This window comes from Myotis daubentonii, chromosome 1 (genome assembly GCF_963259705.1).
Source record: "Myotis daubentonii chromosome 1, mMyoDau2.1, whole genome shotgun sequence".
Taxonomy (NCBI): domain Eukaryota; kingdom Metazoa; phylum Chordata; class Mammalia; order Chiroptera; family Vespertilionidae; genus Myotis; species Myotis daubentonii.
Window position 1 is genome coordinate 56,429,849 of NC_081840.1, and position 12,437 is coordinate 56,442,285.

The 12,437-nt window shown below is 41.1% G+C and overlaps 1 protein-coding gene across 1 annotated transcript in view; it reads left to right on the plus strand.

The window, feature by feature from the left end:
• Nucleotides 1–8,836, plus strand: part of ONECUT1 (one cut homeobox 1) — a 47,544-nt gene extending 38,708 nt beyond the window's left edge. The window contains exon 2 of the mRNA XM_059700816.1: nt 1,182–8,836. Coding sequence (XP_059556799.1) covers nt 1,182–1,471 — 290 coding nt within the window. The 3' untranslated portion in view covers nt 1,472–8,836. The remainder of the gene's footprint in view (nt 1–1,181) is intronic.
• The last annotated feature ends 3,601 nt before the right edge of the window (nt 8,837–12,437 follow it).

The window sequence follows — 12,437 nt, forward strand, 5'->3', positions numbered from 1 at the left end:
TATATAATTTATAAACAAATAGTATTAGGGAGTCTACACTCAAATCATTGTTTTACTAAGTAGCATATGATTAAAAAAAAAATACTTGGATACCCCTAGATTGGACTCCAAAGACTGGAAGCGTCTTCAGCCTTCACCCAGTAGCTTTCCAGCTGATCTGATTGCTGAGCTAATCTGTGCTAATGTGCACTTAAGGTCTTAGGGCAGCGGTTCTCAACCTGTGGGTCGCGACCCCTTTGGTGGTAGAACGACCCTTTCACAGGGGTCGCCTAAGACCATCCTGCATATCAGATATTTACATTATGATCCATAACAGTAGCAACATTGCAGTATGAAGTAGCAACGAAAATAATTTTATGGTTGGGTCACAACATGAGGAACTGTATTTAAAGGGCCAGAAGGTTGAGAACCGCTGTCTTAGGGGAACTCTGAAATCTGGGATCTGAAGCAGTTAGGAACGAACGGTAGGGACAGGCAGAGGAGCAGGGCTACCTGGGGAGAGCACAGAGGCTGCATCTAGTCAGAGATGGTGAGCCATCTCGTAAGGAATTGAGAACCTAGACTACAAAGAGCCAGGAGGTGGAGTGGGAGACGGCAATAGGCCGGGCAGCCAGCTGCAGGGTTGAGGGGATATGAAAGGGCAACAGTCCCAACCTCCACGAGGAAGATGCCCACCTGGCTCTCAGTGCAGCTGGAGTTCATATCAGAGTACAGCAAGCCAGACACCACATTGCCTTTATAATTAGTCAAAGCGTGGGTATACATATTTTTGGAACACCCTATATACTATTTCCTATATCCTTACCACAACCCAGCCAGCTCTAGGTATTCTTATATCCATTTTGCAGATGGTGATAAAAAATTCAAACAATAAGTTTGTTTAGCCCAAACCCTATATTCTACAGATGAGGACTTCGAGGCCCAGGTAGGGTTAACTGATTTGCCACAGATAAAATGCAGATACTGTCAAAGCGTCAAAGCCAGGACTGCCAGAACTCCACCTCCTCCTAATTCTCCATCGTTTTGTTACACTTCCCTGCCAGCCCACCATGGTGCTAAAATCAGAGGTCAGCAGGCAGAAAGCAGGCGTGTGGAATGGCTAACACATCTTCTTGGCTGCGCCTGTCCACTCCGGCTCTCCCCAGGCAGTTCGTTCTAATGGCCTCTGTGTTTCTTTGCAGCGTGCAAAAGAAAAGAGCAAGAGCACGGGAAGGATAGAGGCAACACCCCCAAAAAGCCCAGGCTGGTCTTCACAGACGTCCAGCGTCGAACTCTACACGCAATATTCAAGGAAAACAAGCGTCCATCCAAAGAATTGCAGATCACCATTTCCCAGCAGCTGGGGTTGGAGCTGAGCACCGTCAGCAACTTCTTCATGAACGCGCGGAGGAGGAGCCTGGACAAGTGGCAGGACGAGGGCAGCTCCAATTCGGGCAGCTCATCTTCATCAAGCACTTGTACCAAAGCATGAAGGAACAACCACAAACTAAAACCTCGGTGGAAAAGCTTTAAATAAAAGAAATTTTTAAAAGACAAGGACCTCAACATAGCAGGTTTATACTTAGAAATATTTGAAGAAGGAAAAAAAAAGTGTTATTTATACTCCAAAGAAACCAAAGACTTAGCTCACTGCATTCTGACTTTGTTCGGAGACACACACTTCAGCGGGGCGACGACTTGGCAAGAAAAGTTATGAGCAGGAAAACACCACTGGGTCTCACACCTTCGATCCACGATCCTTCTCGCTGTGCTTGGCTGTTTCGTGGTTTGGAGCAGTGATTTTGAGCCATTGAGTGGACATCTTTTAAGATCAGACTTTCTCACCTGTCCCACCGCGCCACAAAGGTGTATGGTGTCTCAGTACTGCGTGTGGGTGCGTGTACTACACACACACACACACCACCACCACCACCACCACCACCACCACCACTACCAGTGGTCAGGGACATAGGCAGGGCGGGCCTTCAGGAAGGGTTGTACTGTAGGAGAGCAACCATCAGTGTGGGGTTGTCTGAGTTCATTGGATTAGGATGTGATGTTGCTCATCTAGCCTATTGTTTGAACCTGCCAGGCCCACAACCTAAATGCAGATTCAAACCCAGCAAGGAAAATTTGAATGACACCTAAACTCGTGCATTCTCTTTGTTTGTTAAGGACTGTTCAGATATTTTTTAAGAAATGAAATAAGAGTCCATCCATTTAAAAAAAAATCACCTAGGTACCAAAGAACACACAATATTATAGTGCAGGTATTTTATTGCAATGATTTTAATAACCAAAGCTATTTTTACACAAGATACTATGTAAAGTTATACATATGAACTGATCTAGCTATAATACACATGCCACGTAGAATCATGACTATTATTTATGACTCTTAAAGCATTTGAAATATTTGTTTTCAGAACTGGCAAGAAAGAATGTCGCTCCAGGGAAGCAATTGGTACCATAATAGTTTGATGCAGGATGCACGTACGCCCAGGTGGCACACTCCCTTTCAGGACCCATAAATGTCACTTAGGTAGACATATGACATGATTTCAGAATCTGTTTATAGCTGGGAAAACCTGGGGATTCTGCCAAAGTAGGATCCCATTTATAAACTAGAAAACTAAGTTCACACAGGGCAGGTAACTAAATTAGAAAATTTGTTTAAAGTAATGCTTTTCGGTAAAAAGACCATGGAATTAAAGGACTCCATACTTAGATTAATTTGACAAATTTGCTTCATACCTTTGACACCAAATACCTTTTAAAAACATTTTATAAACACTCAAAGAGAGCTGACCAATTTTATTATTAAAATGAACTATTTAATATTTGAATAATTCTAACAATACAATCAAACTTATTTTATTGCTAATCTCAAACATTTTATGACTTGGACATGAATAAAAATAGCAGGTCCAACCAAGAAACGGTGGGATGTAGAAAAAGCCAGAGTCTTTAGCTGTTTACTTCCTTCAGCATAGCCTCCGGAGCGCACCACATTCTTTCCTGCTACTGCATTAAGCTGGAAATTTTATAACATAGATTCCACTCTCTAACAGGGACATATAAAAACTGGACCTGAACCTCCAAATATAAACATTTAAATTCCTATTTTCCCAAATCACTTAACCAGGCCTATAGAAATCAAGGCAAAAAGGAAAAAACAAAAACAAAAAAACACACACAAAAAAAGCAAAAGATAATACAGTTGTACTAGTAGTACCCAAGTGAATCATTTGATTCCCCCCCCTCCCCAAATTCTCTCTGAATTCGATTGAATTATCATTCATATAAGTGGATGTCTTTTGTACTATTGGGTAAAGAACTACATAGTCTTGGTCAATTAGCACATCTAACTAGGAATATAAAATTAAATGTTATCTCAACAATAAGGTGTTTATTGAGAGTCATTAAAATGCTTTAAATATTAAACCATCTTGTCTAGGTCTAGAAGAGGCAGGCACCTGGAGAGAGGAGGCCACACCAGCCAGCCACCTGTCTCCTTCGTGTCTGCTGGAGGAGGAAGGGAAGCCGGCACATACTCCCCCTTTCATGAAAGGACGTATTTGCCTTGACACATGTTGTCCATTTTCTTTCTCTCGCCCCAAATTCCAGCTTAAAAATTTCCCTTCTAAACATGGCACAATTACAATACAGCTATTAAAAGATACCATTTAAATGGCCACCCTCCAAGATTTGCTAAAAATTTAATCTTGTCAATGACATAAACTAAAAGGAAAAAAACTGATTATTATTTTCTCTTTACAGGAATAGAGGGGACAATGGGTATAGCTACATAATATACTTATAATTTAGGAGGGAGGAAAATCTTATTTATTTAAAACCTGAGAAGTTTAAAATCAGGGAAATTCAAGCTGTGGCTACACCCAATCTTACCAAAGTCAATGCCCCAGGAAAAACAAAAGTAGAATTCAGGTGACCACTTTTTTTTCCTTTGATTTTTACTACATGACCCTGCCCTGTTAATCTAACTGCATTTTAAGTGTTCAACCAATTCTTTTGGTACTGTGTAGACACAATCTCAAAGAATATTACTGCATTTTTAATATTCTCACCATGCTTTTTTTGAAAAATAACGAGTGATTCTATTTGCTAACACCAAAGATAATTTTCATACCAGCATTGAATGTGCACCCATTATGCAATTTCAGGGCCTAGAGATATATTTTCTCACAAACAGATGCACAAATCCAAGCCTGAAAAGCAATGTTTTACTTGACTGTTTAAGCATCTTCACAACCTCTGCTTCTGAGGAATCACAATGGACAAACTCAGCTTCTCACAAGCAATACACGTATCCCATCAAGTATGACTGCTTCTGTTCTGCTCCTGACTTGCCACAGAGAGAGGAAATGCTTCCGTTCCTGTCTCACTAATTTACGGCTCAGGTTCTAAACCCAACATAACCAAGGTCACATGCTTTTGTTCACCCATCATTTCCCGGCCCTTGAACAAAATTCACCTAAAAACACATCTCTTTCATTTGTATGTATATTTATTCCAAAACTGCACTTCAAATAACACATTTTGGGTTTTGTTTTGTGTGTTTTTTTTCACAGAATGGAAATTAGACCGGTTTTGGCCATAAATCATTTATGTCCTCTCATGACCAAACGCTTCCCTGAAAGGGAGCCAAAAGAAAGAGTGGGAGGTCTGGACACCCCAAAAGCCCAGACATCGGTAAATGTTCAGGTAAAAGAATTCTGGGTGCCAAGAACTGAGTGTTCCGGTCCCTGGATGCAGCTGGAATAGGCCCCAAAAACCAAAGAAAATGTGTGGGGAAGTTCTAACTGAACATGTCACTCACTCTGCCTCCTTCCCCCCAAAAAGCATAATTAATTTTCCAGGAACAAAAGTGAAAGCACTACGCTATGTTTGGACTTATTCTCCACTCCCTCCCCATCCCCCCCGCCCCCTCCCCACACACACATTGCTACCCCAGGTGAATGACCCATCTTTGCAGGTTAAATCCAAACTTTACTATACCAAAGAGTCCTAGGACATTTTCACATGAGCTATAAAGGCATTTTCCCTCAAAAAGATCCTCCCTTCTTTGTACATAAAGGATGAAAACTATGCATTTAGCAAACAAAGAGAAAGCACTTCTCCCTTTCCTATCTCGCTGTTTAGGGTGCATTCAAACACCAGAGGCCGTTTTGAGATGCGACTGGCCTTCTGGATTATTCTTGTGGTGTGGTTAGCTTTTACAGTGCATTTGGTAACTATTTCCTAAATAGGAAGGACAAAGAAGCAGAAGGTAAGAAATAGCTACTTCCACGTGTAAAAAAAAGAAAAAAAAAGAAAGAAAAGAAAAAAAGAAAAAAAAAGTGTAAAGATCTACTATTTATAGTGTGAACCAAAGACGCTACCTCACTCGATTTCCATTGGTGATTTTAATCACATTGATATGATACCAAAGAATACCAAAGATATTTTCATGCACGGCCTCCGTCTGCAGAGGGAACTCCACCCCGACCCTTCTCCCACCTCCTCGCCCCTCCTCACTCTTCACTCAGTGTGTAAACTTGTCTTCATTCTTAATAATAATGATACCACAACAATGACAACATTAGGAAACACTACTCTTATGACTGCTAGTTCTACTTGTAAATCTCTAGGCAAACATGTTGCAAACTTTGTAAACTCCTAGGACGAGTGCCTTGCTTGAACCAAAGTGTTAAACCGCTGTTGACCTCTCTCACCTTATACTCTTTGAATACCTCAGCCTCTTAGAAAGGCCACTAATGGAAAGAAAAGGAAAAAAAAAAAAAAGGAATAATTATTCACCGTGGTGCTTTTTCCGTGCAACCATGCAATGAAACTTTCTTTGATACCAAAGGATGACTTTTCCCCCCAATTTCTTGCTGAGAAACCAAAGCTCCTCCTCCTCGTTCCCTCTTGAGGTCCCCCCCCGCCTCACCGAGTCCCTTCACCAGGCAGGCCGTGCATCACTTTTACCAATTCCTCCAAATACCTCATAGTAATAACGTTTTAGGGTTACGTTGTATAGAGAGTCTATGTGATAAGGCAGAACTTACTAGTTTGATAATTGTTAAGGTTACTTTGAAAAAAACAACAAACTTTATAATTCTTATTTATTTTGTAGTTTGTATGTTTGGGATGTCCGCCCCCTCCTTGCTTCGGTTTGGGGTTGATTTTCTTGGCAGAACTGCTCTGTTGCTCAAGGAAGACTTAATTTCTGGATATGTTCCCCGCGTGGGTTAAGGGTTGTGTAAAAACTGCAAGAATGGAATAAGAAATGCTTTTCATTTTGATGGTTACTTATAAAGTTTTGTGTTTCGTAGTAAATTTGTTTCCACAGGGTAAAAAAAACACACATATATATATATAAATATATATATAATCTCTTTTTTGTGAAACTGGTTTCTATTTTCTCTATAATGTGCTGTGATTTTTTTTAATTTAAGTACATTTTATATGAGCTTATTTAATCACTGCTTTAATTTATGACTGTGTAGTTTTTAAAATGTATATAGTAGAATCCAAACGGCCAAAGCTTTTATGTTACAATCTTTTTGTTCTTGATGCTAAGATGAGCTGAAGGCGAGAGCTTCTCTTCACTGCAGGGTGTAGCTTTAGCTTTTCTTAGCAGGCACCTCAGTGTGTGTTGTGAACACTGCCAGGCCCCCCCTCAGAAAACGTGTACATGCCAAAGGGAGAGTTTCAAGGTCGTCCTTTTTGTCACTTAGAAAGAAGAAAGGCATTATTCGTGTTCTTCCTTTAACTTATTAAATTTTTTTAAAAGAAAAGATTACCTTGCAGGTTAGACCTGAAATTCCAAAGAATTTAAGACTTGTTTAATGTTCCAAAGCACTGGCATTTGTGAGATACTTTGCTTTTTGCTTTTTTTTTTTTTTTTTTGCCATTCGCACGGGTCTGAGAAGTAGAGTGTAAAAACTCAAAGAGACAAGCTAACTTGAATTTGGAAATCCTCTTCAGTTTCACCAAGTTTCTGAATTGCTTCAAGGCAGGGGCAGGGCATGAACACAGTTCCTTTGGCAGAGCTGAGAGGAGTACAATGGCTTCACACCCTTACAGAGAAAGTCCAGGCTGAGGGCAGCAGACCTGGCTCCTGCCCATCTGCCCTGACTCATGAAAGAAGCAAAACATGATTGCTCGGCCCCAATTACTAGTCCAGTTTAAGGAAAATATTTCACAGTTACATATTCCAACCCCACGTCTGTTTCTTGGAATCTGCTAGTCACAATTCCTAACCAATTCTCCTCAAATGTCAGAGAACCCTGGCGAATGTACCCCAGGCCTACTTGAGTTTGTCTCTTTTCACTCTTCATCTTGCCACTAGTTTTCATTTCCACACACTAGAGGTGGCCCCGGCCTCGGGCCCCCTTCACCTGGGCTGTTCAGATACTTGGCCCCAATTTAATGTAGATCAGCACATGCAGACTTCTCAGCCGATTCGCAGCATCCTCAGCAGACCCAGTGCCATTTTGCTGAAGTAAGAGTTGCTTCAGCTACATGGCACACATCCATAGATGTAAATACTTTTCCTCTCAATACAAGAAATTTACATTCTTTTCTTTTGCAGGGGTGTTTGGGGTGGGGAAGGAAAGGGAGGGCTTAGATTTTGGGTCAAATGTTACACTTTCTTAGAAGCATTTTTGTACTCGTTATGTATTTTAATAGGGCAATACGTCTGCTCTGAGTCGCAGGATCATTCAGTGCTCTGTTGGTCAGCATTGACTAATCATGTGTGTTTCATGCAAATGCTGTGCAGTGAGTTACAGAAAGCCAGGAGAGTGGTGGCGGGAGAAGACTTGGACCCTCAGCGGTGAAACGCTGAACAGAGTGGTATGCACAAGGTCATGTTTCCTGTTTCTGTGTTAGTCTCGATTTTTTGGTGGATGTTCTGCATTTATTACATAATCATTGTGGGCTCATTTTAGATATGCCTTTGGAACCACGTGATGAGTATTTTTTAACAAAATAAACTTTAAAACATTGTCTTCCACTTGCTTCGGTGATCGTCTTCATATCTCCCTGTGTTTTCTCATCCCTTCTGAAGTCAGCCCACCTGTCACTCCCTGAGATCGTCCCTTAACCCTCTTCTCTTTTCAGTACACCTTTGACTTTAGCTATTGTTTGAGTGTGACTCATTTTCCCTGTTCAAGTTAGCTTGATGGTTTATTATGTAAGGAGGGTGCCTAAGACAATCATCAGGTAAAAAAATAAAATAAAATAAAATAAAATAAAATAAAAATAAATGAAAAAAAAAAGGTCAATAGAGTAGAAAATCTTCCAAGAGCAGAGGGAGTTCTTCCTTAGCAACAGGGAGGGAGGGAGGGAGAAAAAGTAAATAAATAATTAAATTAATTTAACAACCTAACCACGAGGGGCTTAGATTTTTTATAAAAAAACAAATGTTGCTGTCATTTTCTTTGTCAATTAGAAAGCAGTGGTAGTTTCTACGTTGCATCTACATTTCAGATGAAATGATTATTGTACCCAGTTATGGTTGTTTGCTAATATTTTGTCTCTCTCTTTCTCTCTGTCCAATGCTTCTTCTGTATTTTTGTGTGTAGCAACAAAAAGTGTAATGCATTAGGCGTTATTCTGGTTTGTTTATGAGTATTTCCTGTACTGCATTAAGGTTCCTTTCTTTTTTTTTTTTTAAGCTTCGCTACTGTTCTCACTTTATGCCGTGCAATATCATCTGCTGTGTTTGCTAAGCAAAAAAAGAGAAAAAAAGCAAGTGATGATGCCATCATGCTTTTCAGTGTTAAAATGTTTCAGCATTTATGTAGTCACCAAAATGTAGTAAATAAAATGTTGGATTTTCCAGCACTTTAAATTTAGACAATTCTTGTCTTCTTTTGTTTTATTCTCTTTGTAAACCTCAGGAATGACTAATGGATCTTCTTTGGAGTAAGGGTGAAGCTGAGAGGACAACATGCTTGCAAACTAAAGCCAGGACCATGTTTTAAAGAGAGATTACTAGTAACTGCCTGGCCATCATGGCTCAGTAGTTGAGCATCTACCTATGAACCAGGAGGTCACAGTTTGATTCCCGGTTGGGGCACATGCCTGGGATGCAGGCTCGATCCCCAGTGTGGGGCGTGCAGGAGGTGGCTGGTCAATGATTCTCTCTCATCATTGATGTTTCTATCTCTCTCTCCCTCTCTGAAGTCAATAAAAATATTTTTTAAATAAATAAATAAAGATTCAGGGGACAGGAGAAGAAGGAGGAGCTCTCTAGCAGAACAGGGGAAGTTTCCAAATGGAAGTGTGGTGTTCTGTTTGTAGATGTTAGCCATTTATATTAGCCTGATTGACTCTCAGAAGAAAGAAAATGATTATTAGAGAAGATAACCTTAAGAAGTCCTCTCCAGTAAAATAATGTGTTTGTGTTTGGGGGCGGGTGTCTGCCTGTCAGCCTGTCTTAGGCGATGGGGTGTTGGAGGTGTTACAGGCAACCAAAACACCGGGAAAGGTGTTATCGGAGAGCCCCCCGCGTCAGAGGGAGAGGCTGTCCCTTCCTCGGTTCTTTTCTTCACCTATGAATGAATTCAAATGAGTGACTCCAGATGATGGCGTTGTGATAAAGTGAATTTATCAAGAAAGTAAAGCATGTTATAGAGCATTGGCCTGTGCACCGAAGGGTGGTGGGTTCAATTCCTGGTCAAGGGCATGTACCTGGGTTGCAGGTTCCATCCCGGTCCTGGTTGGGGCTCAGGCACATTGATCTATGAACCAAGAGGTCAGAGTTGATTCCTGGTCAGGGCACATGCTCAGGTTGTGGACTCGATCCCCAGTGTGGGGCGTGCAGGAGGCAGCTGATCAATGATTCTCTCTCATCACTGATGTTTCTATCTTTCACTCCCTCTCCCTTTCTCTCTGAAATCAATAAAAAAAATTTAAAAAAAAATAAAAATATATTTTAAAAAAGAAAGTAAAGCATGCAAATTTATTAAAGAAGCAAGGCAAACAAATCTATCACCCAACATAAAGTGAGGATCTGCTCGCTCAGCTAATCTGAGGAGCGCGTGGGGTGCGGGGTTTCTACCTTATATACTTTCTGTCTGTAGATTTTTAAATTCCTCTGCTGAATATCTTGGTGCAGATTAATTTTCAAGGTCCCCCTTTTACTTTGTCGTGGCCTTCCCAGGATTTGTGAGGAGCACCTGGCAATGTTATCTTGCCAAACCCCACGACTGCTGGCTTCTCTGGTTAGGGAGTGAAATAAAACTGCCCTTTTTTCCTTTCCTCTTCCCCTCTCTTTTCCTGCATTCTCTCCTTAGCAAGGCTTTTCTAACCATTTGTTCTCAAGTGTCCTTGGTGTGGGGAAGATAATGGCTTGGTATTACAAACCAGCTGCAAGCTGTCCAAACTGCTTGGCTTTGTTTAATTTTCTTGTCTCACTTTCCCTTTTCCTCCTGGCCCGGAATTTTCCTAGCTTCTTGCTATCCTGTAACGGGGGGCTGGGAAATTAGATCTTCCTCTATTTAGTAAAGCGCAGTGATTAATCAAGAGGCCTGGTTTCAGGAAGAGAGAAAGGGGGCTTGGAATTCCCAATGTGCTGATGGCTAGCTGTGTAACCTACCAGAGGGATGTTCTGCCCCAAGCAGGATTAATACCAACGTCATCTCACTAGGCCATAGACACCTTGCTCCTCTATAGTTCTGTTCTCTCCGGATATGGTCAACCAGGCTGGTCTCTAGTCCCCAGTTATTCAACCGAACACTAATCTAGGTGTTGCGATGGTATTCTGTGCATGTTATTATTGTTCATAATTAGTTGACTTTAAGGAAAGGCAATTATCCCTCACGGGTGCATAAAGATGTTCCGATTCCCAGAAATACATCAGAGCTCATCAAAGTTCTTTATGGGTGTCTCATTCCCAGCTTTGCCTTTTAAGATTTTTGGTGAGTTTCTTGTTTTCCCCCACTGTGGCCAGTGTCTCAGGCAGCTGCAGATTAAGCAATTGTTACTGGTTGTTCTTGATGAATTCTCCAGAGACAAGAAGGTTTTGGGAATTGAGCAAGCTCTGAGTTAGGTTAAATTAAAAAAAAAAAGAAAAGAAAGAAAAAAGAGCACTGTGAGTGGAGGTTTTGAGGGAACCTCCAGATGGATCAAATAATAATTCTGAGCCCTAGCCAGTTTTCTCAGTGGTTAGTGTGTCAGCCCATGGAATGAAGGGTCTTGGGTTCAATTCCTGTCAAGGGCACATACCTTGGTTGCAGGTTCAATCCTGGGCCATGGTCAGGGTGTGTGTGGGAGGCAACCAATCAGATGTGTCTCTCTCACATCGATGTTTCTCTCTGTCTCTCCCCCCTTCCACTCTCTCTAATAAAATAAAATAAAATAATAATAATAATAACAATAATAATAATTCTGAGAACAGTGTTTTGGGAGAACTCTAATCTCATCTGTTGGTGTTCACTCTGATTCCAGGGCTGTTCCTTTTCAAGGTACCACAGAACCAAGAAGGGACACAGCTGGGACTAGCACTGATGAAAATAACATGAAGCTAGCTGTATCACTAAGATTCAGCTATTTTTTCTTAAATAACATTCCTCAGAATGTTGCAAGCCTGTGGTTAATTCCAGAGTTCGGCAAACGTTGGTTTTGATGACTTTGCCCATGTTGCCATTGCTTTTACGTAGGAGTGGCTTTTTTTTTAAATTTTATTTTATTGCTTACAGTCTTACAAAGGGTATTACATATGTGTCCCTTTTTCCCCCTGCCCTTAACAATCCCCTGGCCTCCCCTACCCCCCAGTGTCTTATGTCCATTGGTTATGCTTATATGCATGCATACAAGTCCTTTGGTTGATCTCTTACACGCCTCCATCCTGCCCCCCACCCCTCCCCAGCCTTCCCGCTACAGTTTGACAATCTGTTTGAGGCTACTCTGCCTCTGTATCTATTATTGTTCAAAAGTTTATAATGGTCTCTATTATCCATGAATGAGTGAGATCATGTGGTATTTTTCCTTCATTGACTGGCTTATTTCACTTAGCATAATGCTCTCCAGTTCCATCCATGCCGTTGCAAATGGTAAGAGTTCCTTCTTTTTTATAGCAGCATAGTATTCCATCGTGTAGATGTACCACAGTTTTCTAATCCATTCATCTACTGATGGGCACTTAGGCTGTTTCCAGATTCTAGCTATGGTGAATTGTGCTGCTATGAACATATGGGTGCATATATCCTTTCTGATTGTTGTTTCTGGTTTCTTGGGATATATTCCTAGAAGTGGGATCACAGGGTCAAATGGGAGTTCCATTTTCAGTTTTTTGAGGAAACTCCATACTGTCTTCCATAGTGGCTGCACCAGTCTGCATTCCCACCAGCAGTGCACAAGTGTTCCTTCTTCTCCACATCCTCTCCAGCACTTGTCGTTTGTTGATTTGTTGATGATAGCCAGTCTGACAGGTGTGAGATGGT